Here is a 27943-nt window from a genome sequence, read left to right as displayed (position 1 = left end):
AGGGTCTTAAAACTAACTTTTTTATTTATGGGTAGAAACTTATGAAAATTTGCACACTGATGTGCTTTTCTCTGTAGATTTCAAATATGCAATTATATTTGAGCTGGTGCTGTTAGTTCAAAAGTTATCATACAAAGTCTAAACCGCAATTAGGTAATTTCTTACGCAGCTTTAATGAACTTTCGCATTGCATTTTGTCGTTTTTAATTACATGAATGGATAGCCAGAGAGTTCCCATACCCGATGACATTCTTCGTTTTTCTCTAAAGTCACGGCATCCTAAAAAAATATGTCAAGTACAAAAAATGGCAGTATTGGATATTTTGGCTCATCAAAATAACTGCAAGTCATCATTTATGCGTAGCCTAAACAGAAAAACTAAGAATGTCATCGGCTGCCTCAGGCTGTACTGAAAAAAATGGTACCAAGATTGACCTTATGAAGCAAAAATAAGTTTCCAAAAAGCTGCGTAAGGCTGAGGGAAGTGACCAAAAATATGAAACTGAGAAAACTGCATTTGAAGTTTGGCCATGTGTTATGAGATGAACCATCAGTAGTGTAGCTTCAAAATTTCCCAGTAACAAAGACATGTTCTTCCCATTTTCAAATCTGTCTTTGGATTCCAAAAATGTCAACTAGAACTGGAGATTCAAAAGGCCAAGTAACGGACCCCAACAGGAATTTAGCAAAATTTATCGACTTCGAATCTGTTGGCATTTTGTTAGCGTTGTGAAATCTGGTGGTGTCTTGCTGGCGTCGTGAAAACTGCAACAGTCCTTCGTGAAGTGCCATCATCTATTACAGTGCACTGTGGTACCCAGAATATTGTGTACGGCAAAAGTGTGAGGGTGAAACTTGCTTTAGGTGCCCCCCTTTTTTGTTCTTTGGTGAGGCTATTTCATTCGCGGTTTTTATGCTGGAAGTTTGAGAGGATACAGGGGTGGGACACTGCGCAGTGCGTTTTCCGCAAATGCATCATGTTGTTGGCCCTCAAAAGAGCCTTTTGGGGAAAATAAATGTAGCTGGAAGGCAAACTTTCTTGGCCTCAGGGGATAAACCCATAGACGCCTTTTTCCTTCAAGCCGTGCATGGTGCGGCTATCTCCATCGGACATCACGGTTGTGTACTGCAGCCCATTCTTGGAGAGCGAGCGCTTGAACATTATCAGGGCTGCCTCTACCTCCATGCGTCCTGCACCACAGTCAATGTTTCGCTGACACTCATGGTCTGCCTGCCAATCTTCGTAGCCCTCATCTGAAGCTTTGGGTCTGATGGTGCAACCTAAGCAAAAGTTAGAGAGGACTACATGATCAATCACCAAGCCGGTGTACACTCCAATGATGCAGCCCACTCCAATGTGTGACAACCGTCCCTTTGTCATCCACGTGCCATCAAACATATCATCTATGTTGTTTGGCGGCTGACCAAGGTGTACAAGTCCTTGATGGCACGCACACTATCAGCTTCAGAGGCTGCTGCAGTGTCCTCGCAAACCTGAACCACTTTCCTCAAGTGCGCTTGGAATGTCTTGTGGTGCAGGCCTCTGTGGGACAAGTTCATACCAGCACAAAAATCTGAAAGAGCAGTCACCCCCTTCCCCATGCTTTGAATACTTTTCAAAGCCCTCATATTCACTTCAAAAAGAGTGATATTGTCAGATCCTTCGGTCCTTGGCGAGGAAAAACGTTCCACACGGTGTTCACAAATCGAGCACGTCACCTCGAGCTTCACGGCGAGGCCGTACTGCCGGTCAGGCTTCCTCAAATCCGGCGCCGCCAGCCCGCACTTGCCGCACCTGACGTGCGCGAAAAGGTCCTTCAGCATTGCAAAATCCACTAAGACAAAATCTGTGCCGGATTCTTCCTCTGAGTGCGCCAAATCCACTTCAAGGAGGTCGAATTTCCGCTGCGTTGCTGACTTAGTCTCCGTTCCGCGCTTGACCTCGTCCGCGTGTTCCGTACGCGCGGCGATCTCCTCCGCCGTGTAATACCTCGTGTCAAGCCGGCAGGACGTGCTTGGACCAGGTATGGATTCCGGAGGTGGTTGGTCAGGCGATGGGGCAGGCGAGGCAATACGAGGCGGCGAACGATTCTCATCCGGCGGAGTCGAGCGGCCCGAAGTCGCACCACGCGACCTTGGGATAGGCGGACGACGCTTTCGCTTCCCGTGCGCATGAAGGGTCGTCTTCTTCAAACGTACGTCTCCTGGCATCATTCACGAAAGTACGCGATGGAAGAATTAGAAGAAACTGTAAAAAAAAAACTGCTCTAAGCGAGCGCTGCGCCAGAAGAGCGGACTCCGTCAGACGCGCGTAGCAGACGCCATGATGGCGACCGCCATGACAGCAGTCGCGCCGACCAATGGGAGGGGTCGTATGGCGAACTCAAACCGCGCGCGCCCGCTCTAGCCAATCAGCGGCTATAGCCAATCAGCGGCCGAGAAGGTGCCTTCGGAAAACTGGCAAGGCCGGTCGTTCTACTCAAGCGACGCCATTTTGAGATATCGCAAAATGCGCACAAAGAAACAAGCTTCAAAACAAGACCAAGATGGCGGCGATCGGTCGGCTGCTTCGCCCGCGGGGCGCGCGGGAATTTGAAGCAACTTTTGCCCAATTCTGGGCATTTCGTGGCCCTCGAGGCGTTTCAAAACATGATTTTAGAGTATTTCCCGATGGAATTTCGCGTTGATATTTTGAAGGCAGGTGCTTGAAGGTACAATAATTCCAAAAATTGGATTTTCTCAAAATCGATATTTTGGCCATTTTTGACCATTCTAAGACCCGCGTCCCCCCTTAAGCAAAATGCAGTTTTTGTCCCCCAGGTGCCGATACACTTGCTCGTCTGCTTCAATGAAGCAAGGGTGCTCACACCGCCAGGATTCTGAAGCAGAGTTTCATGACAGGTGTATACTGAAGAGCTGTGGTCCCAAATGGCACCCCTGCGGGCTGCCCGCGTCACAACCACCCCCACGGGCACATACATACCTGCTGCATGTGTATATTGTCCAGGTCGTAGGGCGAGCGGACGGCCTCCACGAGCCAGTTCTCGGGAGTGGCCATGCCCAGGGTGAGCAGCGGGGTCTCGGGCATGTTCACAAACTTGGCGTACGGCCCCAGGCCCAGCTGGCCGTCCAGCCCAAACTGGGGCTCTGGCTCCAGCACAAAGCGGTAGTAGCTGCAACCAGGCAGAGGAGAGGGACATGGGGCAGCATGCTTGGCACCCTACCCTAATGGTGAAGCCCTGCTCGAACCATTTCAAGTGACATGCATCTCTGCCAATGAGTGGTCTGTGTTTTTACACGAGAAGCTCTTGCCGAACAATGGGAACTCTGTTCCACCCCCCTTTTCCCATCCTAGTCCTGCACACCCCATGCACCCACCTCTTGAGCGGCATGTCGGAGTGCTTGTCGATGCAGTTGAAGAAGACCTTGACGTTGGCGTTGATGACGTTCTGCAGCACCAGCAGCAGGTGGGAGACCTTCTGGGCCCCCCGCGACACGGGGTCCACAATCACCACCACCTCGTGCGCGGGCTCCTCAGGCTGAGAGCACGGGATCTTCAGGGCACTATAAGGGACAGTGACGAGGGAGAGATGATGGCCCCTCCAACAACTGGCACATAATTGATAACACAATAGTGGAATACACTATACTACGCAGCTGTCACAACCAAGCAGCCATAAGACCCACTGAAACAAGCTTCATTTTGCTCATTTCTACGCCCTTGCCTTGCACTTTGTACAGCAAAATGTCAAGAGTAAAGAGCACCCTCGCAGCCACTTTGTGCGTTCTTCATTCTCCTCTATTCATGCCAGCATATTTCCGAAATCAGAAATTAGGGCTTTACTGCGCTGTATAGAGCACGGTGTTATCCTATCTTTACTGTGAGCACTACTTCTGCATTTATACTGCAGCATACACATTGTGCTTTTTTTTTCTTTATGTAAGTATTTAAATGTATCATCATGAAATCAATCGCATGGAGAATACACAAGGGATGTTGCTTGTGTTTGTTTGTGGGCCAAATGTGGGGGTGGAGGTGTTTTGCAGAGACAAGTTATTATGCCCAATAGTGCAGTAGTCGCATTCAAATGCTTGCACGCATGGCTCACTCCTATGCTTATTATCAAACCAAAAAAAGAAGGTCCTTCAAACAAATGTCCCACCCATAATGCAGCAACCACATAAATATGGTGCGCAAAAATGGATCTCAAACATCAGCTATGCTAAGCTCTCGGTGTTTTGGAGGGTCATGTCGGCCCCTCCACTTGCCATAGTCCCATAAAAAGTAAAATGTCGTAGCTACAGCAATGGTTCCCATACAAGACAGCACTGACAAGGCAGCACACAGCATCCTGCCAACGTACTGAATAAGAAGAACTGAACGAGCATCTTTCAGTTCACACTTCCCTTCACAGCTATTTCACTGGAAGCACTTTTCATGGCAGCCACAACGTGCAATGTAGAGAGACACGGCACACCCACCTTTTTTCTTCATCGAAGGAGCGGATCTGGTGCCGGACCTTGGTCTGCACGTGCGACATCAACACACTGGCGGTCTTCATGGCAAGGTCACTAGGGAAGTCCAGGGAGGTAAAACAATTACAGGTTCATCCACACACTTCCAAGAGTCATTAAGCGCAATCAGTAAGAACCCTCCCCCCCTTCTTAACAACTGCAAAAAATGCGCGGAGGAGAGGATGTATTCAGACAGATACACAGAAAAAAAAACTAAAGCCATTCCACTCAATGTGAAAGCTGTCAGAAGTGCAGAGCAGTGATTCGCCATTATGGGCTGTAGCACTGTTTTCCGCTCACTGCTACCACCCCATGCAATATAAATTTCCCGCCTTCGCAGTACTCGCACGCCCCCTGCCTGAAACTGCGCCAGCGGGAGTTCTGTTCTTCTTGTGCTTGCTTTTCCTCCCGCACGTGCCGGCCATGCACTGCCACTTTTTTTTTTACTTACTATTGTAAGAACTAACCCAACGAGCATTCCTAACTAAATGAATGCGAGCGCTGCCGGTTAATTATGTATATTTTGCCCCAAATGAAACCTGCAGTTTTCTTTGCGCTAAACAACGGGGAGATGTATGACAAGCCTTAGCGGTTCACAAGTTTCGAACGCTTATGACTATTTAAAAAATCCGCTTGGCTTTCAAAGCTTCCAAGTACGCTGCGACGACAGCCGCTACGACAGAACGCCCTGCTGCTCTACTTGAGTGCAGCGAGTGAACTGCGACAAGGCGAGCCCCTAAAGTGCTCTGCACTTAAAAACACACACACACATGCACAGGTCTCTAGCAGCTGCCTAGCTGCTAGCAGCTAGCATGACTAGCAGCTGCAGACTGGTATTACAGCTATTTTTTTTATTTACTAACCGATTTTAGTGTAGCTGCCCAGCAATATGGAGTTTTTTTTAGCTGATTTCAAATCTGCAATTAGAATTTTATCAAGTTCATTATTTTTGAGATGATTAATTGCCATTATTTTGGGTCACAATTACAAAATAACCGCTCCATACAGAATGGTGATTACCATGTGGCTAGGCAGAAAAATTACTAAAGAATACAATGTTAGAAAATCTTTTCTGATGTACCTATTTTTGGTTGTTTAACAACACACTGAACTTCCCTCTTTCCAGGCTCTGCCAGAAATGGCTCACAGGTGGTGCCAATTGAATGCAATAATAATTTTCCAAAGCCTCCACTTGAAAATTTGTTTCCAACATTGTATCCTCCACACATTTAGGTATCAGAAGCAAAAACGATTACAGTTGTACCTGCTCTGGGTGCCGAGATATCTGTCGGCAAAATGCTAGCTTCGCGTTGCAAGCAAAGCGCCGTTTTACCATCAAATTCTGTGCAAACTAAGCTGTAAAGTGCACTTTAAAATGCTATTTACAATAAAATAAAATGTCTTTTGATGAGGATAGTTCCACACTGATAAAAACATTGCCATGGATGCCGAAAATGCCATTTTTCAAAAAACGATTTTTTTTACCGTTTTTCTGCCCCAAAGACCTATCTAAGGAAAACCTGCCCAGTCAAGTTACTCCAACTGCTACTGCGATCTTAAAGGAGCCGTGAAGAAAAAATGCAAGTTTGTTTTATTCTAAAGATTTAGTGTTTTATAGTGCCCCAGCACTTGTCCGGATACAAACGATGCGTTATTCACTGAGAAATGAATCAATTCATGTTAAAATTTTTATTTTCCCGCTAAATCGTTTGTTTTCTGGGTCTGCAATGACATCACAGGAACAGACCGCCGGTCTGCAGCTTAGAGTGCCTTGATTCACGCGTCCACCGTACAAGGTAGAGACACGTATACACTGGCGCCGCCATTTTGGGTCGCTCGCTCGCCGCCGAAGCAAATCATTGTGTCAAAAACACGGTAAAATTATCGCCGCAACGCGGTTTACTCGTGAAGTTTGAATAATCTTATCTGTTTCGTGTAGCTAGGTCTCGTGGCAAACGAGAAGAACAACGCGTTGAGCACGGTGACCCAATTACGTCTCGGCACGGGACCGTTCAAAGGGTGTCTCCACCCTGTACGGCGGTGCTGGCCTCCAGGTACCCTACGGTGGTGTTCCCGCATTTCTTTACATTACCTGAACCTAGATGGCGCCACCATACCGTGGCTAGCTTTTGGTTTGTTTTTGTTCTGGGGGAAAAAAATCATTGCCTGAAACAGTGCTCGCTCGACAAATATGGTCACGTAAGACACTGTTGCTTGCGTCAATCGGCCAGTGTCGTCTGCACAACCCCGTAGCCCCGCAGTGCTGTGCAGATAAACCAAGCATAGTGTGCGCAGTACCAACAGCAGTACGCATAAGTACTTCTATGTTTACATGTGCTTTCGTAGCTTCCACTGTTTGTCCCACCAATCTTATTGCTTTGTAAAGAATGTGCCCTAAATTTAAGCGCAAATCACTCGTTCAACTAGCTTATAAGCTTTATCTAATTTGCGTCTGCTTTCGCCGGCCTCCACCAATCGCAGAGCTGGCTCGAATGACATCATAGGTTCTGTTGCGGGAAATGAGCTGGTGGGTCGCATGGCCATTCCCTTTTTTCCTAATTATGTAGCTTATTTGAGCAAATTTTACGTGAAAAGTGGTGTCAGTATGATTCTAACGAGGGAATCTTCTGAATGAACCAAACTTTTGTTTTCTTTTCATGGCTCCTTTAAACGACACCCCACACAGTGAGTGAAAGGCATGCCGGATTCACGTTTGAGACGGCCTACAGTCCCAATTCAGATGAGGGATTCGAAACACGATGCGCAAGACAGCACCGCCTTACGACACGGATAACCAGGCGACTGAGTAGTTAGAGCGGTGCACACAGACAGTAAGCTCATTGTTAAGGAAGTTGGAAGAATGAGCAGTGAGAGTGTCCCAATGGAAAGGGATCATGGGCGGCATGTATTTGGCTGCCCTCACCTGTCCACATCACCGGGGCTGTCGCTGCCTGCTCGGAGGATGTCGGTGATCTTGGTCCCATAGGCACTCATGGAGTAACGCTCGAGCAGGTTGAAGTCGTCACTGTTGAACACTTCGCCCTCCTCCAGGGGACCAATTATCTGCAACAGACAGAGGGAAGGGCACTTTACTGAAACACATCTTTGGGCAAGTTGGCGCATACTAAACTTTTTAATTTTAAAGAGTGCCTATAACACAACAAAGGAGTAGGAAAATATAAAAAATATGAATGCCTGTCCTCTCGTCCTGCTTCTTTGCCGTTGCATTCTTTGCACTCTAATTTCTAAAACAGAGGGAACTCGGGGCTTGCACAGGGCCCATTCTTCTAGGGGCCAGTGCATGTGGGTACTTGCTGCAGCAGCACCAAATGCTTTCTACCTTGTCTTGCTTTCTTCTGCGTGGCCTGGTTCCAGCAACTGTTGGTTTATAACAGTGACATTTAAACTCCTTGACATTATGACAGCACTATTAACAGGTTAAATTGTATACGATGAAAGGGGAAATAAAGCACCCACTGCGAAACAAACTGCCCCTTCCGTCTCACCGACGAGCAACATCTCAGACAGGCATTGCTTACATAGAAAAAAAAATCATTATTGGAGCTGGGGGACAAAGAACAAGCAGGATGGAATAAAAAAAAAAGAAAAAAATAGAAAAACAAAAGAGAGAAAGAAGAAGCAGGATAGCGCGGTTCATGAATGCAGTGTCAAGTGCTGAGTGTGACAACTTACCATTTCTTCAGCACAACACTTACTGGAATGGAGGCTGCTGGCTTGCCGACAAGTGAGAAAAAATAAACTCAGCAGAGTGGCATCTCAATTAAAAAAAGAACTACCAGCCAAATACTACTGCTGCACAAAGACAAGCTACTCATTGCTGAGTTATGCAAGAAATAAATGTACATGATCAGGCCAAGCAGCTCAGTTATGTCTAGACTACTACACCAAATATTTTCAGGAGCTTCCTTTAGTGAGGCAACCTGAAATGCAAAAGTAAGGTGTCATGTGAAAGGGGCCCACCTTCCCACCGGCGACCACCACCCGCTGCTGTGGGGCGAGCTTGAGCGCCAGCTTGGAGAAAGCCCGGTGCCATGCCAGGAAGCCGTCATCACAGTCTGCCAGGGCCTTCTTGAATGCCTCCACCTTGGTGTTCTGCACCACAATCAAAAACAGGATCAGAGAACCACAAAGGGAGACCGGAAGGAGGGCACACTCAGACTTGTTGCAAAAACCACAAAACAAGCAAAAGTATACGATAAATTTGAAGTCTCATTTTGGCTCGTGACGTGCCGTTTTAGAGGTTCAGTGCAGTATGTGCTATCTTTTTGCTTCAACACTGCAATTTTTGCAGGAGCATGTCGATTCAAAAATTTAGGAACCAACTGCAAACAAGCACTTTTTCTTACTTTTAACCCCACTGTCACATTGCAATCAGACAAGCTAATCAGACATCTTTAACATGTTTAACTGCCTGCCCCTATGAGTTGTGCCTCCATTCACTATGCAAACACTATAAGGACTGCGAAATGTTTGAAACTTACGGAATGCATACCAAATTCAAGAAACAGAGATAAAGGTAGAACATGGACATGCTGTGCTGCTTTCACAAAACAATTTCTTGATCAACGCTGAAAGTTACAGCTCTTACGGTGCATGCCCAATGAGACAAATAGGCAGTGAGAGATGTTTCAGAGATACATAAATAACTTCCCACCCCCTATAAAGCTATGGATTTCCTTTTCTTTTTTTTTGCAAGGAAAGACTTAGCAGGCATAAATAGTGCTGCCCCACTCTTGCTGCCTTCCACGTGCCGTTTTTGTTAACCTCTCTCCCAACCTGAGGCTTCGTGACAATGCACCCAGAATCCACTCACAGTACCACCAGAACACATTTCAAAGCCATGTGGAGGACTTTCTAAATTTTTATCTGCCACAATGTTCCTTCTTTTTCAGCTAATGGCCATTCGCAAAGCAAAAATGAGTGCCTTGGAAAGACAAGGTGGTCCGTACAAATGCAAATATTTTACGGACGCTGTAAGCTGTCTTTTTTTTTTTTTTTTCGCTTCCTTTTTCCAGTCTGCTTCAAAGTCATAGCAGAGAACACAATATGTGCTTTTGAAGAAAAATGTGAACTACATTGCAAAGACTAGAGTTAAAATTAACAAAAAGAAAGCAGAGAGCTAGTTAGTCTCATTCCAGTTTTCTGTCATGTCAGTTTTCTGCCAGTTTTCTGCCTGACAAGGTTGTCAGCCACACTGCTAAAGTTCCCGACACCCTCCAGGCTGGTGGGTCCAGAATGGCTGCTTCATTGCAAGTCATTTCCCTGCCTGCACCTGGTCTATATGGCAGAAGTCTAAGCCAACTGCTCTAAACAGTGGCGTAGGAAATGACATGACATGACAAGAAAAATGTGAGTGAAGAATCTGCAATTAATGCAACTATATTAACCAACTTTTGCTCAAATATAGCAATCAAAACACCTATTCCCACTACTATGTTGTTGCCCTTGCGATAATCTGTTAAAATAATCTGTTAAAAAACCCTTACTCTAACTTCCCTGGGGAAAAGCCCATGCAGTCTGTTCACTGCTCTAGGCAAACGACCACATTTCCTGACGAAAACGTGAAGGTTCACGAAGTGTGTGTGTTATATATACACATACTGCCCTAGCCGAAAATTGAGGTTCTTTTTTGCTCCCTGCCTCAGCATCCAAGGATCTGTTGTGTCAGCTTACTTCCCCCCCCCCCCAAAAACCTCAATCGAGCGAATGCTAACCACAAGTTCAAGTTCAAAAATAAAAAACGAACAGTGGTGACTCACGGGAGGGAGGAATTCAAAGGCCTCCTTGCGGCCCGCCGCAAACTCGGCGTAGTTCTTCTCGGAGAGGAGCTTGCGCAAGAACGCAATGGCCTCGATCGCCGGCAGGGACTCCAGGGCTGTCCAGATGGCCTGGTTCACCGACCGGCCCGTGCCACTCGTCGACTCCCCGGGGTTGAACACCACCCCGATACGCATGTCGTTGGTGCTGTCCTGATGGGGGAGGAGAAGAAGGGGGGACACCGATTAGGGAGGGCATGAGAGTCTTTGAAGAACCACCTCAGAGGATCCAAGCTTTTCGTTACAGACACTTCACACCGAAACAACGCAGCCTCAAAGCACTGCAACACAACACTGTTCCACAACTGCGTCCTCTCCACACTGTTTAGACCCTGTTAAATCTCTCACATCTCTTTACGAGAGCATCTCCCAAATACTGTTCTCGTGGTTGTCATTAGTGCAAAATCTGCCCAGCAAACGTGACTGACCGTTTGCACTTTGTGGCCCCAGCAAGTTGCTGAAGTGGCTTCCGCAAACGTCTACTGTGTTGCAGCTTTTCACAAATAAGCTCCGTCTCCCAGTTTAAGAGGCTTAGAGAAAAAGAAGCTCTTTGTTACAGCAAAGAACAGAGAGGTTTGCCGACATGAATTTGCAACATGCAACTGTGCGGGGAAAAGGGGGCGTAAAAGGGCAGTAGATTAGTAAGAGGAAAGGTAGTATGCAAAAGAAGAAAAAAATTTAAAAATAAAATAAAAATAAATAGCATCCTGTTTCTGCTTATTGAGTAAAAGGTAAACTGTGCACACCACTAAGGGGACGACTATAATGTTGCAGCGGTGCCAATGTCCTCATTCCCTAGACTGCTGTAGCTTGTAACAGAACACAGCATATGGCAAACGTGGGTACAATGTAAGGCCTGATATACATTTGCTACGCCTGTTCACTGAGTGCAATAAATATACACGAAGCAGCATGTTTACCTTTTGCATCAAAAAGCAACTACCATTAGCAAAAACTAAAGCACCGCTCAGGGTACTTGAATGCTTTACTCTTTTCAGACAGATGCAATTATGGTTGAATCCTGCACATGGTGCTGTGCAATGTGTTTGTCTATCTGTAGTCATTGCTCTGTGCACTACTTTCTCTCAGCAATGCGGTGCTATTAAGTATCTTTTTGTGCCCCCTTCCCTTTCTTTCTATATTGTCCACACAATCCCTGAGCTAAGAAACCCCAAGGAAAAACACCATAGATGCTGCCACATTTCAAGCTACAAACAGGCTGAACACACTTGATATACGGAAGAAAAAAAGAGACTGACGTACGCACACAGCTGCACAATTAACAGAGCACAAACAGCCTGAACACCGTGACAACACTCACAAGACATATCTCGATCTGTTGCAGTAGGCAGAGCTTTAACACCAAAGTGGCAGGTGGTGCCGACAGAACTTGTTCTAACTGTACCCCCACAGTGATGGCAACCTCAAGCTACCACCTTCCAAAGGAGCATCAACATGGGACTTGTGGAACTCCTTAGTGGGCCGACGGAAACGGTGAGAAAGTGGCCACGTGCGACCTATGGCGCACGTGTCCCTTTGCACTAATCATCCTCCCGTTAGCCCCCTGTCAGTGCAAAAGAGCCTTGCTGTGTTAGCTGCTACGTTACGCAAGAAAGCAATCAGGTGAGGTGTGGCCAAGCGGCAAACGTTAGGGCTGCATTTAGGGAGCGCATGTAGTGCCACTTCTCTTCACAGCAGCGCTGCATGCGCACACACATCACGCATTCAATCACATGCCACTTGGAAAGCAGCTAGAGACATTAGTGCCAAGAAGCAGGTGTCAGCAGCAGGAAGCACTGCCCAGTGCCAGATACTTTGCTTTAGGGCTTCAGGGTCAGGAATTTGAAGTGTGTTCTTATCACGGTGTTCTTATCACTGATGGGTTAAACAAGGGGGAATGAGAGGCGCCTGCTCTTTGGCCATGCTACAGAGGCGGACAAAGGTGGGGCAGGAAAGCAGCATGCTTACGTCAAACAGAGGGTCTTCCATGGCGGCCTGAAACAGACACGAAACAGTGTGCATGCTTCATCAGGCAGGGAACAAAGGGAACACAAGAGAGCTGCAGTCAGAGCTGCATGTAACACATGCACCGACGATGCAGTGTTTCCCGGGAAACGGTGCATTGGGTAAATCATGGCAGCACTGCCAGCATGCACCGTAAGTGGTGAGTGGAGAGAAGCCTAGGTGTTCACTAACCTAGAGGCTGGTTTCGGTGCTGAAAGCAAGATATCAAAACAAGTCACAACAATCATACGTGACGCCTTGTGCATTGGGGTCACGAGCAGCACATAGAGGGCACACCTGCAAGTGCGCCAACATGATGAAGAGCAGGCCTCATCAATCAACACTGCTCCTGAACATGGCCAAGACATTCAACGATCAAACGTGCAATCACAGTGAATACAACAAGTGAATTTCGGATGGATGGTTGGAGACGGGAACGCTCAATAAAGGCACGCACTTTGGCACTTCAAATTTTGCTGATCCTCCCTTCTCCGGGCCAAATTTGCTTACACCACTACACGCTTACATGTAGGACAACAAGGCTGCATTACCTACAAAATTTCCCCACTATTGGCTGGCTACATACAGCTATTTACCTGTAATGAGTGAGCAGCATTCAGAAGAACGGTATGTGGCGAGGCAGACAGTGATGGCTTTGTTAGCAAAACGAGCTCACCAAGCACAAGCATAAGCAGCAAAGGACAACAATATCAGCAGAACAAAAAACACATGTAAGGAGCTGCTAGTCCGGAGTTTATCTCTCTGAAGCAGAAGCCAAAGCAGTAGCACATAAGCATAGTGAATAAGCAATCCGGAAATTATTCAATCGACATGTTTGCCTCATTCCCGGATTTTTAACAAACTACTGAAAGAAAGAAAACTTCTGAAAGTACGTAAACTTTAACACCAGGAAACAAAGGAACAAATGAATAATATGCCTGCTGCTATTGGCGTGAACTGCCTTCTTCAACCAAGTAAGGCTACTGCTACATACCAGGTTAGGAAGAGTTTGAGGTCCCAGAACTATATGTTATCACAAACTGCTCAGTACAACACACTCAAGGATTTTAGCCTAATGATACTTTCTTTTTACGACAAAGAACTTTCCTTTATAATTTATTTTTAGCCTCAGACACTGCACAAAAGTCATGCTTACGTATCTGTGCATGCCCAACATTGCAACATTAATGCAGCCACTTCTGAACAATTTTCAAGGGCAAAACCACTTCAGCACTCAAACTTTGCACAAGGGCCTCATTTTGCAATCCATTTTGCTTCACAACAGCACTGGCAACTGGAACAGCTCGGTCTTCACGTCCCTGCATTCAAGCCAGTTTGTGTCTATGGAAGCAGATCAAGCCTTTGCAACAAATTGCTTTTTTTATATTGTTACGAAAAAAAGCCAACGAATTGATGTCTCCAGCCCTAATTGCACAAAAACCAATCATATACACGACCTTCGTGCATACTTTGAGTGCAAGCAAACAGACAATGTGCTAAAAAAAATGATAGGAAGTGGCCGCAATATTGCTACACCACTTTGTATCTATTTATGTGATACATGTAGCCAGCCTCCCCTCGCTTAATAGTTCACTTCGAAAGTCCTTTTTGCACATCCCCCCTGAGCACACCCAATCCCCCCCCAACACAGAGCAGCTGTATAGGGACGGCCCAGCCTACAGTCTGGGTTAGGGCCAGACGCGAGTGCGGTTAGCTCACCAGGTGCTCCATAGCGCTGCGCAGCAGGTGCCGCCCCTCGGGGGTGTCAAAGTCGGCCACCACCCAGGCGGTCAGGGGGTAGTAGCGGGTGCGGTCTGCGCAACAGCAGCAGGAGGGGAAGGAGGAGACATCACACAACTGTGTGTTCATCCCACTCGGGCGCGTGGTGAACGTAACTATAGCAGCAGCAGAGCTTGGGCGAGGTGACTAGTTAAAGTACAAAGCATTGAGGGATGCAGGCTATTATGTTAGTCCCATGCTGGCATGCTGGCCTACCATAAAAAGGGGCTTCAGTTAGACAGATGCTAAAGATTAATCATCCCCGTAGTTTTAACGCACTGCGTAGCAGCGGTCTCTCAGAAATATTGTAGTTGAGGCCCGTCCGGCTTAACTTTAACACATGCACATTATCGGTATAGGCATCTTCTATACATAGCCATTTATTTATTTCTCCGCCATCTTCATCTCTCTCGTCCTCTATCCACACTCTTTCCTCCCCTTTCCCTTCCCACACACAGAATAGCTGGCCAGATATACTACCATCAGGCCGACCTTTCTGTGTTTTTTTCATTTCAATAAAATTCCTCTCTCTCTCTGGCTCAACTTCCCACAGCCCCTGACCCTTCCTCCACGTTGCTCAGCATGCAGTTTTGTATGCCCAGCTGTTGCACTGCTGACACACACTTCTCAAAAGCCACAAGCATAAAACTACTGGTGCAGGATGGGAAGGTACTAACTAAGACTTTCACTTTTACCCACCGTAAGGATGTAAGAGCCACTAGGCATGTGTTTGTCATGTAGCTGGCACTAATTTTTTTTACCAAACTCTTAAAAAAAAAGGCCGGAGAAAAAAGGAGGCTCTAAAGTTTCATTTCCACCCCCACTTTGCTTCAAATGCAACTGGTAAGTTCACTGATATTGTTAAGACATAAAGTGAATGGTCCTGTTCCTACACCCCCCAGTGCACTCCCCTCCTGTGCAGCATAACAGTAGCTGGTGACCTGGAGAGTTTTATGCATCATAAAACACGCACTCCAATGCAAAAAGAAAAATTTCCAACTACCACTGAACCACCTAAGGCTTAAACGCTGCTTCATTCTCACACGCACCCAGGTGTGGGTGATTAAAGAAGAAAAAACTCTGTATGCATGATGGCTGAAATTTGTGAGCTAAATAAGAAACAAGTTCCCATAACAGAGCAAGCTTCTGATTAGGCAAAAAATGAGGACACCCACTTCCGCCTACTTCTGGGGAGGGGAGAAGGGATTTGTTATCCGGAAAAAAAAAAAAAAAAATTCTCCAACTTCCGGTCCGTGCAAAGATCACACCCTGTCAGGAGTGCGTGCAATAAACATTTCTGCTTTGCAAGTACGCTAACATGACCGGCCATGACACTTGCAGTCAAGACACTGTCATGCAACCCAATGACACAAGAGTGGTGAGGCATCTGTCACAAATTCATGATTTAAAAACATTTTCAAATTTAAAAACATATTTTATAAACACACCATACATAAAATTCCTTGCAAATAGATATTTGATTTGCCTCCCCCCCCACCTCCTCACATTGAGGTTTGTGCATTACCATACCTGCCAACCTGGTGACATAGAAACGCGTAATATCTGCGGACTGGGAGAAGTGGTGGGCAGCACACTTTAATTTTGAAGTCTAAAATGATTCACGTTTTCTTCAGGCATTCTCATGTTTTCAGAACTGTACATGAAAACCGTCAGTGTTGAAGAGTAATGAGCAGCAACTTCACTGGGATGGGCAGCAAATTCGGATATCTACGATTTCGAGAACACTTGGTAGTGCTTTCACGGCTCCGAGCCCACCTTTGCACTGCGAAGCAACTACCGCGGTCGTACCACGGGTCTTACTGCACAAGAAGAGCGCCACGAACACGGAAGTCATAACCGGCCCGTGAACAACATGCTATAAGCAGGCTTGTCGAGGTAGCAGCGAGTTCTGGATATACTAGATGCATAGCCCACCCCGAGAAGAACGAAATCACAGCTTCGCAGATGGTGATAACAAGACTACGTATTGCTTTCTCGTAGCAGTGCAGGTACCACAGTGTCGTTTAAATAGATGGTCCCAGTTTTTTTCAAAAATTCGTAAAATTTCAGGCACGATTCGTAAAATCGTAAGACATGTCAAAATTCGTACATTTTACGAAAAATTCGGAAGAGTTGGCAGGTATGCATTACCCAGACAGAGAGAGAGAAAATAATAGAAAGGCAGCAAAACAGCGCAAAGGACGGGACAAGGAGGAACAACAGGACAAAGCACTGTTGTTCTTCCTTGTCCTGTCCTTTGTGCTCTCTTGCAGTCTTTGGATATGTACCAACCAGCACAAATTTTTACCTTGTTGAAAATAATACAGAGATCCCAAATGAAATGGGGCAGAAGACAAGTGAGAAATGTTACCCTTGGGCAGGACATAAAGGATCTGTGATGCAAACGTTGCCCCCATGTCTGCGGGTGCCAGGGACGCAAAGTCGTCAGGAGCCAGGTCAACAACTGCATCAAAAAATTCAACAGAAAATGCAGCAGGACGGCTTTGAAGTGTGTAGAAATTAAAGCGTCGAGGTCAAATCACATGGCGACATTTTTGGCTACCCCACCGAAAGTGCCATCAGAACCTCTCTAAAAAGTGGTGTCGGGGCTTTGTTTAGCAATCAACCAGTCATTGCTATGTGACACTGGAAGCAAGCCAGAGACCACAGCTCAACCTGCCCCGGCTAAGACTAAAGTCAGGCTAAAATGAAGTGCAGGGTTACACCCGTGCAAGTTGGTGTTCGTTGCCCAAATGAAGTTTTTTTTCCCTGTGAGCAAGTAACTGAGGCACACACGAGAAATTGTGAATTTCAGTCTTTGTATTAAAAAACACCCACTATTCGCTTCGATTCGAAAACTATCGCTTAAATTCAAGGCTATGTGAACAAAATCCCTATTCCACACAGCCCTAAGAATTTCTCTGAATGCACCCAGATTACAGAGCAGTTTCCACTTTCTACGGTAACACATTTAATTTGTACTTTTGTACAAACGCATTGTAATTGTACGACGCATCGTAATTTCGCACAAAAGCCTCCGCGGAAGAAGTGGCCAGTGCCAGCCACCACTGACCCACTCGGCCGGTGAGGTCGACGAAGTTGGTGCCCGAGGCGAGCACGCGCTGGTTCAGCCGGGGCATGATGTTGGGCTGGTCCATCAGGAAGTCCAGCACGTCCTGGGAGTCGTTCAGGTCGCCCTGCACATGACAGAGGAAGTGGTGGGCCACCATTCCGAGGCTTGCATGCGTCTTGGAGACACTGCTTCCAACCTTCACCTCGACTGGCTACATCTCTACGAGCCACTTCAGACCCTCTGCTCTGGAGATGCCGAGGAAAGGGGAGGAGTATGCACAGCTACCCAGGCGAATGACTTCACACCAATGCGCGCATCTACCCTACTCTGGGAATTAGAAGTACAAATACAAACCAAGAAAACTGACAAGAAGAAACTAGTAAAGCATATTTCTCGTACCCTCTTATAGAACTGCTGTAAAAGCTTAACTCTAGGCATGTAATAAGATGAGTAGCCTTTGTGATCAAATGAGACCAGTGCTTTGCTTTTTCCTTAATTAAGCCCATCTGACAGGTGAAGCTATCCTGAACTTCATCAGGCTAAAGTGCATTCACTAGCTTTTCCCTAGATGCCATATCCACATTGGCAAGGCTGCTGTGCAAGGCCAGTCAAGGTGCCCCGGTAAATAATAGAGGGCTATTAATTAGCTACTAAGAAGAGCATGTTAATTATGCGTGACAGTGGCAAAGAGCAAAGGTAGGGTGACCTACAATGACCAAGCGCAAACGCTTGAACTACAGCTGATACAAGATTTAAGGGGGCACACTGGTCTTACACCAAAAAACTATTTTTACAGTTATGACAAAAATTGGGTTACATATGCAGTTTTTAATTCTGATTGTAGATATAAAATTTGTTTTGGGTAAAGCGAATATATTCAAATTCATTCAAGTTTTTATATTTGATTGTTTGAGAGCTTTTTTAAAAGAACTGCCATAAAGATGCAGGTGGACAAGGTAGGTTAGTGCGGGGTATAGTGCAAGAGCTTTGTGGCCTAATATAGTTTGCGCCAGAAATTCCTACGTTCCGAGGCATGCTTTGAGGTATGGTCAACAGCAAGGCATGCAGAGTGCACTACAACCCTTTTGGCTGTGCCACACTGAAGTTGCACTAAAAGACAACTGTATTGAGAAACTGAACCTAATGTGCCCACCTATGTGTAGCAGTGAGTGCCCAGAGATTAATTAACTAAGGTAATACAGGCTTACAAAGGATGCATTGCAGTTTGTAAACTGACAGCCTCGAAAACAGCTTCCTGAGACACTAGAGCCTGCAAGCGGATCTAGCCTGTTCACCTTGTAGATGCTCTTCTGGATTGAGGGTGTCTGCTTCATGATCTCAGTGAGCACGCCTTCTTCAAACATGTCCGCATTCAGCTGAAAGTTGAAAGAGAGAGAGAAAAACAAAACATAAATGTAGCTGGAAAACAGGACAAGCATGTTCTCAGTGCATATTTTCATGTTCGTCCAAGTACCACCAACCTGTACATAAAAGCTACCCTTACGAGCTGTTCCCGCACTTACCGACATTTTGATCAACTCAGAACAACAGGGCACATAAACATCTGTCAGAAGGTGCTAAGCAATAAAACAACAACAAAAAAAGAACATGCCTAGATTTAATAAGAAAGCAGTACACCTTTTGTATTAGAGTTGAGCTCCAAGTTTTACGACAACCTGTTACATACGAGGGATCACCAAGGTCCCGACAAAACTCCCCATAGAAACAATGCATTAAAAACAAAATTATACAATGTTCGGGTGCACCCTGTCCACTTCGTACAACGGACACTGGCGGGGATAAACTGGCATTTTTCTTTCACCACCTCGTCCCAACCTTTTTTTATTCTTAACCCCATTTGATGCTGCTTGACGTGCGAAGGTCCGCAGGTGGGCCAGACCAAACAAGCAGGTGGATACTGGCAGGCGGGAGTTAACCTTCGAGGGCCCCACACGACAGCAGAACGCAAATGCGCTAACCGTAAGAAGTCGAAGTCCAGATAGCCCGTAGACCACGAATACGAAGCTCCCATCAAGCCGACGAACGTGAAAACAGAAATGACGCAAACCCACGGTGTTGACCGAACAACTGCTTGCTTTCCTTGCTCGCTTGATCAAAGATTCTTCCATTCACGACGCTCTCTCTACATCTCTGCTCTCTGCTTACCAGTGTCTTTCAAAGCCGCGTTGTCACTCCTTTCCTGTCTTTCCCACTTTTTTAACATCACCGCCTCGTACAATCATTCATTTCACTTCACTTTAGCAGTTTCGCAATCTTGCCTTTTCTTCTCTCAATTGGCTCGGCCATGTTGCCACATCAGCCTTCACAGCTATTTCGTGTGGCACGCAGTGTATGGCCGGCGGGCTAGTGCAGGCATCATATAGGGGAGAAAGGCACAAAATAGGCGGTTCCTTTTTATTTATTTATTTATAAAATTGGCATTTTAGCTTAAGGTCAGCAAATTACGCAAGAATGCACTAAATCTTGTAGTTTAAATAAGTTCTTAGCCCACCTGCTGCGCGAGACCATCTACTAGGCCGGAATTGACCCGTACTCAATCACACAACACCCCAGTCATACGACGCTCAAGCACAGTCCCTTGAAAGTCGTATTATTGGGGTTCCACTGTATATCCTCTCCAATTCAAGCAACTCCATCTCTTTTGAACGGGGCAACAAGGAAATAGATTCGTGCATTCCAAACATCAATAGCACCCACCCGACATAACTCGTAAGGGGAGGAGCGTGCCTACTCACATGGCTCTGTTTCAGCAAGACACCATTCATGAGCACCTGGGGAGCCGTGGCGAGGCCAGTCTTGTTGACAAACTCCCAGGCCAGCTGCAAAAGCCAAGGAGAATTTCAACGGAGTCCCACACTCAGGCCACACAAAAGCACTGTCGGGAAGCAAGTGCGGTAAGAAATCCTGCACTTCATGCACAAAATACTGGTTCCTGGTCATAGCACTTCCAACAGAGGCAAAAACCAAGAACAACTGTGTTTCCAACAACCATCAGTCCCCACTAAACGACTCCGTTCCATGTTTCCCTACCCTGCCTGTGTCTTTTCTGGCCTAAACAGGCTCAAAACTAGAGGACCTTGATAAAAATTTGGGGGCAAAGAATGGATTTGACTAGCACAGGATAGGAGTGGCTTCAAGTCACTGGGAGAGGCCTTCCTCCTGCATAAGCAACAGTGCATGACAATGTTTAGTATGAAGAAAGAATTCCAAGTGGCACAGGGTAATTCGCCAACCTTCACTTTGGCATACCGAACAGCCAAAGAGTAGCATCAGCGCACTTGGAACTTGACATGCTGCACTTTGCTAAAGAGTGCAAGGGCTGCAAAGCTTGCACAAAATTACATTACAGCCCTTGACAGAGAATGTTCTCTCACACGCAGTTTAGATGCAATGTTGCACCACACAGAAGACATCAAATGGTAAAACTGACACAGCCTGCAGCATCTTTCTATGGCTGTCACCCATTGCGATCTCCTCTCTCAGTCCCAGTACTGAACTAAAGGGTGCAAGATGACAACAAGGTGAAAACAAATCCTAAACTCTTCATTTGTGTCAGCAGCCTTTGCAACCTGCTCTTTGTTGCACCATTCTGAACCTTAACCTAGAACCTTTCCTGTTATCTAGCGTTTTTTGCAAGACGCAAGAACCTACAACTCCAAACAGAAGACAAACACAACGCAGTAAACAAAGGCAGCTACACGAAGGGGTGGGGAAAGCAACCTTGCGTCCGGTGTCGTAGTCCGAGTCCTCCCCAAAGATCAGCTCAAGGTCCTCCCCAGGGAACTTGAGCTTGAACTGGGCAATCACTGTCTCCACCGTGACGGGATCGTTCTTTGCTGCCGCATACACCTGCAGAGGTTTTTTCAGAAAGAAAAAAACACATAACTGTGTAAGTGACACGCAAAAGTCAATGGCCTCACAGATTCTCGATGCCTTCCCTGCGCAGCACAGGCTACCGACAAACATGGCTGCATTGCCATACCACATTATTGTGACCCCCGAAATGGGTAAGCATTTAGCACTTTAACATTTCAAGATGCTACCACCATTTGTGCAATTTTCTAAATGAAAATTTAAGCGTCAACAGTAAAGAGTATCTGGTGGGTTTCGAAAAGCAATGACGAACATAACTGCCACACAAAATAGTTCTCGCTGCCCAACACTCGTCACAATGCACTTGCCAGATCCAGAAGAACTAAAACGAGTTCAACAGCGCAGCACCGGATTAATCCAAACTCTGTTTTGGCAAGGTGCACAGCTGCACAAAACAATTTTCATGTTTTGCATCTTTCCAGTACTTACTGCGCTCGTTCATACACTGTGCATTCCAACCCCCTACCCTATTTGGGGGCCATACCACTCAACGTTACTAGAAGGAACTCAATTTTGGAGCTCCACATCTCCGCTAGTGGAGGAGGCTGGTCTGAACGGCGGTTGTGAGATGTTGCGGCGCTGCAGTCAAGTCTTGCACTACTCTCGATCTGTTGTCTGCTACGGCAGCGGGGGCGTTCCACGGCGGGCTGCCGTGCACTTGCTCACGGCGGCTTTCTAGTACTGCTATTGCCAAACTTAAACATAAGTCATCCTTCGAGTCAACAAAAAGAAAAAAAAACGTCTCGATTGGAGGTCCCCTATTCATGCCCATGCGAACCCATAAGCGCTGTACACGAACTAGTGAAGCCTGGAAACCGGTTGGTGCTCATCTTGCTCGAGGCAAGGCAGAGCAACTGGAGCACCGAATATACGTATCCAGCGCGCATCTTCGGTTGTGTTTTAGAGTGAAACGGGGCAGTTGGTGTAATTTATTTTGCAAGGATTCTTTTATCGTGTTAAATAAACAGGAGCTGCACAAGGCAGTTGTTAAGCAATTACATATCGGTCGTATGTGATTGCATACGAGCGAATGCACATTACAGCCATTCACGGCTGTAACATGTATTCGCCTGCAACATTCCTGAAGTGAGGCACACAGTGCAAGCAACAAACAGTTACATGATTTTCTGTTCACTCCAGGGTGTGTACAATTTCAAATGAAAAAAGAAGCACATACAATAAAAAACAATCAATCACAAAAACTGCCCGATTCATCACGATGCAGGCTATCAGGCAACTATACAAAACGCACTAGCTTAAAAACTGCAAAAAATACAAAAGCATATTAGCTAGCCACCTTGCTCCAATGCTGATTCTCATCTGTCGTTTACAGATCTAAAAACATTAAACATTAATAGTCCTTGTCAGTTGTGTTCGTACCCTACTGTGCATGCGTGTTTTCCGGTTCATTTTCCTTCTTCGACTGCAGGTCTCTCTAGAGTCAGACTTCATTGACAACCCTAGCAGCTTAGGGTGTGACGAATGAAGCAAGCAGTGCTTCCCGTGAGAACACACATCCTCTACTACTGTACGTCCTACAAAACAATTTCCACACATTCCCCTTGAACTTCACATTCGCCTCAAACTTCCACACATTCGCCTCCAGCTGTGCTTAAAAAGGGGCCTCACAACATTTCACTGGAGGCACATCAACAAATAAATGTATAAGCTGGTCCTGCAAACAAGCCTGTTAAATAAAACAAAAACAAATAGCATTCCAATGCTTTGAATCTCTGCAGACTACATAACCCACTGGTTCCGTGCTTAATTGGCTCAGCACAGCATTTGTATCATTGCCATGGTAACATGTATTTTCCAACAATGACACTCATTACTGCTTTGTTTGTTTACAAGTAGCTTGGTAAAACATTGCAGCTTAAAACCCAGTCAACACATGGTGACCTCATTGCTGATTGTGAGTTTATGTTTGCAGGGCACCCTTAATGCTATTTCCTGACACATGCTTTCAGCATTTCTCTCTTTCCCTATTTTCTTTTTAAATAGTAGCGATCACATTCTTGGTTAAGACAAAAACACAACAGCGAAACATTGAACAAGTGACCCAGGGTTATAAAAACACAAAGGTAGGGGAGAGAACTCACGTCAGTGATGAAGGACAGTCCGTCATAAGGCACGGTGTTCTGGCTGATGAAGTTGAAGGCGTTCAGCATGGCCACCCCGGCATCCTTGTTGCCCGTCACAGACATGTCCGGGTTCACCGCAAACACCAGGCCGATCCTGGAACACAAGAGAGGGGGACAGTTAGGGGGGACACTTGGAACTTTCTAAGAATGCGATGGTGAAAGGCAAGTTAAACTTCTTTTTATCGGCTCTTACATTTTCTGTTACTTTATAGCCGTGTCCATCAGTCACCACTTGACCAACCCCCTGGACAGCAACCTCCAAAGCTCATCCCACCCGCCCGCCATCGCCAGGAGCCTCCTGTTCTCCTTCCCTCCTCCGTCGCGGCTGTTTTCTTTTCTCAGTGCACGTTACGTCGCTCCTTCCCAGAGCCCTCCTTCAACCCTCCTCCCTCGCTGCTGTTTTTCTTTCCCGGCGTGCAATCATGAGCTTGTGCATCGCACTGCAATTTTTTTGTGCGATTCTGTGTACCTCACAACAATTTCTTGACCCTCATGTACTCCATAAGACATAAGAATCTATGGTATTCGCCTTTGAAAAGCATCAAGTGGTGACAAAATGGCGCATGAATACCTCAGAGGTGCTCGGTGAACGTAGAAGGACTCGCACAGCTTGAGGATCTCCTTCGCGTTCTCCTTGGACGGATCGACGACAACCACCTGGCAGTGTGAGGCAGGGAAATTTATTACCAACACTGAGCAGCAAACGCTTACGAAGATTTCAAATTCAAGACAAAAGGAATGCACTTATTGTCCTTTATGCACTTATTACCCCTGTAGAGCAAGCAATTTTTCGAGAAGTTCTCGACTGCCTTTAACTCTTTACTTACGGCGCCATAGGCCATCGGACACGGAGTTCCGATGATTTCAAACGCCCCGCGAAAGCTAAAAACGGCGCCTGGCGGACAACTATCGCCATCTGGCGTATTTATTGACAACTCATTTTTCGATTTTATTATGTTTTGTTGATATTTCGCGTGCCAAAACCACACCAAGAGTGAAATATGAACCCGCGATAGTGGCGAGTTGTGTGAAAACGGCGTCTGCTTCATGGCACACTCCGCAAAAGCGGACAGCTGTGGCAGGGAGTTCGGCAGCTGCTCCTGCTGATTTTTGTTACCTCAGCGGCAGTGATGACTCCACGAACAATGTGAATTCGCTAGATTTTAGTTCTGATGAAGACACTCTCATCCAAATGCCTCAGATCGACAGGTGCTGCCGGGTAGGTCCGTTTTTGACTTTGGCCTGTATTTATAAACAAAACGGGCTTCCTATCTGACGACTGCGGCTTTACACATTGATGTGTAGGGTCTGGACAACGTACGGTGAGGATATTTTGCCAAATGCGCCGCGTCATATTGCGTTATCACCTTCATGATAGTCTGGCACTCGTGTCAGATTACCGCTACGGAGCAATGCGCGACACTTCTCAAGAGCGCTGGATTTTTTTTCTGGTTTTTTACCACTAAAGTGAAAAGGATTTTGTGTCAGAACACAAAAAAGTGTGCTTGGATGCATGACCGACTTACACTCGAGTAGCTTCGAGGAGTGGCACAGCCGTCAGTTTCGCTAGGTTGACGAGCCCACAAAAATACAAAACTTGGTGTACAGCATTGATATATATATATATATTGAATCATAGCCAAGAAATGTAGGAACAACTTGTATATCTTAGAATTCCTAAAACAGTTTTTAGGCTCATTACAATCACCTATATACGTTGCGTGTATACTTTTTTGTGCATTTTTTTCCGATTATTTGACTAATAAACTGTAAGTAATCGTGCCTTTAACAAAACTGCTGCTATGTGTTTGTAAGAGCAATCTATAAGCTACAATTCCATGCATAGCAATGCTAAATGTGTCCACTAGCTCAAGAGAAAGAATAGTTTTGTGGAAGCACTCAAAATCGGCCGTTTTTCCGTCGACACTGAAGTGATTTGTAAACATTGCGGGATTACTAGTGCAAATTGTAGCTTGAAGACTCTAGGCCACACTTGAGACCACTCTCTCTGCGTTTACAAGGCTTCATTCACAAGGAAAGTCAGTTAAAAAATGCTGTCCTCCTCTCTGCATCCTCCTTGCCGATTTCCTATGACGTCCCATACGACGTCAAAACAAGATGCCTTGGCTTGACTACACTACTGCACGGCTCGTCAACCCTCCGACAGAATCAGTCGGCCCAGCGTTTAGTCGGCCGGCGGCTGGCGGCCGGCGGGTTGTCGCAATTTGTTTGCTCAGTTGAAACTAAGCTACGGCACATTTGTGCCTGGAGTAATGTGCCTTTAGTCTGTTAGCTTGGAGGCAGTATCAATCTTTTGGCAGTATCAATCTTGGAGGCAGTATCAATCAAGTCCAAGTCACTCCACACAAGCGACATGCGATGCTTTGCTGAGTGGCAGGTTTGTAGGAAAATCTAAGGCCAATTGAAGGCGGGAGAAGAGTCAGCGAAGTATAGGTATTACGAGATTAAAATCAACCGAAACTTATCATACAGCGTAAAACCAGGGTTTGGGAAGCACTTATTGCACTGGGTGAACTAGCACAGTGGTCAGTAGCACGACCACACATCTGCGAATGCTTTTCCATCTAAGAATGCAGTTGTTACACGTGACATATTGTGGAAATTTGGGACATGCTTACTGCATGAACGCTATACAAGAAATAGTCCTCTAAGCTGCTTGGAATGCTAAGACTACAAAAAATGTAAACTGACTACACATTACGAATCTGGTTACAGCGTACACTGAAAATGCGAGCTCCCACCAGCTCTCTGCACCGACGGCATGCTACGTGGGCCACCCCACGCGGCTGTGCCTCGCTCCCTTGCACCCCTCACAAAACGAGTAAAACTTGGCCGTTTACGAGGAAGCGAGAGGAGGAAGCGAGAGGAGGAAGCGAGAGGAGGAAAGCAGTTTTCCTTGCAAACCACCCTCCCAACGCCACCACCTTGTCCTTGTCCCTGTGCGCGTTTGCCTGTTCTGTCATATGCACAACGCTTTGAGTTTCACTGGGTACCTCTTCAACTGCCTCAGTTTTTTTGTGGAAGGAAGGTCAGAGGCGATGCTTTGGAAATGTCCAAGTGCCTCACTGAAGAGGCAATTGTGTGGATTTGTGCTGCGGACAGCGGCGACAGTGCGACCCTGACGACGCGGTTGAACAGCCTACTTAGGAAGTGTCTTTGCAGGAGGCCAATGCATGACAAAGACCCTCAGGAACTTTGTTTTTGCCAAGGACCTTTCGCTCAGCTATGTGGAGCACCTAGATGCTCCTGAAAAAGATGTGGGCCAGCCTCACATGAAGCAAATGAAGCTGACCGACCATGGCTTCTTTACTCAAAGTACGTACTAGTAGCACAACCCTGCTTGGAATAAAATGTCTTGATGTCTGTTTTGTCTTCATTTTGTCTTTTGTTTTTGCAAACCATTTATAACAATTATCGGTTACAACAATGGGTTTTCTTTGGCACATGAATACTGCTATAAGTGGACTAGACTGTAATTGCAGTGGTGCATAATGAGGGAAATTGAAGAGAGCACGGTTGGTTCGTCCGCATCTTTCACAGCAATTTGTGCGCTCACCGCTTTACGTGCACGTGCAATATTTGGCTTAGGTATTCGTGGCAGGGTAATCCAAACGTCGCACAGGTTTATTTGCACTGCTCAAAGCATGTTGCAGGGTCCCTTTAAATGAGACACACGTGACACTTGACTGAAAAAATTGGTCCTGCATCTGCTCGCTTTGCCTCAAATGTTGTCGAAACACAGGTCTTCTTCCACCGCTGCCACGTAAATGCCTCTTCTCTTTCCCCCGCCCCCCTGTCATGCTTTGCCCTCCCTTTTGAACCTCCTTGATAAAAACTAGAGAGGTTCGGTTTATTCAATTCAATTTTCCCACCTTCCAGTGCTTGTGCAATCTACAGGAACCTTTTGCTACTGCTGAATTGGGAACACTGCCACGAGATTCAGGCTCGTGCCAGCTCTTTTTGTATTTTGGAGTCGGATTGTTTTATACACAGATTTCTTATTTGCTATCGCAAGTTTATTTTATTTAAAAAGACACGGCAAGTAACACTTATGTAATGATGTGTCGCTTCAAATATGCCTAATATTTTCTGTTTCCTGAAACATGTTGACAAGCATGAAGAGTGTTTGCAGATTTAGTGGTTCGGAAGGGTTTTGGCTACATATAAACTTCTTGTTCCAGAATTCTTTCAACTTTTGGTAGGGCGGCTTACTCGAGGGACTGACAGACAGAATTTTGGGGTTTAAATTGCCAAAAGAAGACTTTTGTCTTTAAAAAAGGGGCAATGTGCCAGCAGGTTGTCAGTCCCTGTAAGACTGCTGTTGTGCAGTACACACAGATGCATGGCATAGTGCGCATGGCTGTGCACTGCCATTTTTTTTAGTTCAGCAGTGCCAGTGCAGCAAGGAAAAACCCCACTTGAGAGAATTGCAGACCTGCTTTCAATTCTGCAAGCTCTGTGCCCCACCAGGCTTTCCCTCTGCCAAGACCAAAGCTACAAAGGCAGTGTCTGAAATGTTGACCACAAGGTCTATGAACCATTTTTTGTTATTTCTCACAAGCGCAGAAAGATGCACAAGCACTAGTCGTTTTCCAGATTTCGTTAAAGGGGTCCTGAAAGGCATTTTGAGCACATTAAATGAAGCAGCACAGTCGCCAGGTTGGGTGATCAACGTC

General features: G+C 46.1%; 1 protein-coding gene across 4 annotated transcripts in view; it reads right to left on the bottom strand.

The window, feature by feature from the left end:
- Positions 1–27943, bottom strand: part of Uggt (UDP-glucose-glycoprotein glucosyltransferase) — a 166290-nt gene that overhangs the window by 30329 nt on the left and 108018 nt on the right. For 3 of the 4 annotated variants that reach the window (XM_077698077.1, XM_077698079.1, XM_077698080.1), the window contains exons 14-28: positions 23818–23903; positions 23205–23340; positions 20950–21078; positions 19965–20048; positions 18504–18584; positions 17209–17332; positions 16507–16599; positions 14076–14170; positions 12321–12347; positions 10296–10505; positions 8497–8628; positions 7439–7578; positions 4483–4572; positions 3379–3564; positions 2984–3173 (exon numbers count right to left, since the gene is read on the bottom strand). In XM_077698077.1, the coding sequence (XP_077554203.1) occupies positions 2984–3173; positions 3379–3564; positions 4483–4572; positions 7439–7578; positions 8497–8628; positions 10296–10505; positions 12321–12347; positions 14076–14170; positions 16507–16599; positions 17209–17332; positions 18504–18584; positions 19965–20048; positions 20950–21078; positions 23205–23340; positions 23818–23903 (1803 nt within the window). The remainder of the gene's footprint in view (positions 1–2983; positions 3174–3378; positions 3565–4482; positions 4573–7438; positions 7579–8496; positions 8629–10295; positions 10506–12320; positions 12348–14075; positions 14171–16506; positions 16600–17208; positions 17333–18503; positions 18585–19964; positions 20049–20949; positions 21079–23204; positions 23341–23817; positions 23904–27943) is intronic. The other variant, XM_077698078.1, reaches the window with a different exon arrangement.

This window comes from Haemaphysalis longicornis, unplaced genomic scaffold (assembly GCF_048455015.1).
Source record: "Haemaphysalis longicornis isolate Haplotype H1 unplaced genomic scaffold, Haemaphysalis longicornis Haplotype H1 scaffold_2, whole genome shotgun sequence".
NCBI lineage: Eukaryota > Metazoa > Arthropoda > Arachnida > Ixodida > Ixodidae > Haemaphysalis > Haemaphysalis longicornis.
This window is presented reverse-complemented; position numbering and strand designations above follow the sequence as displayed.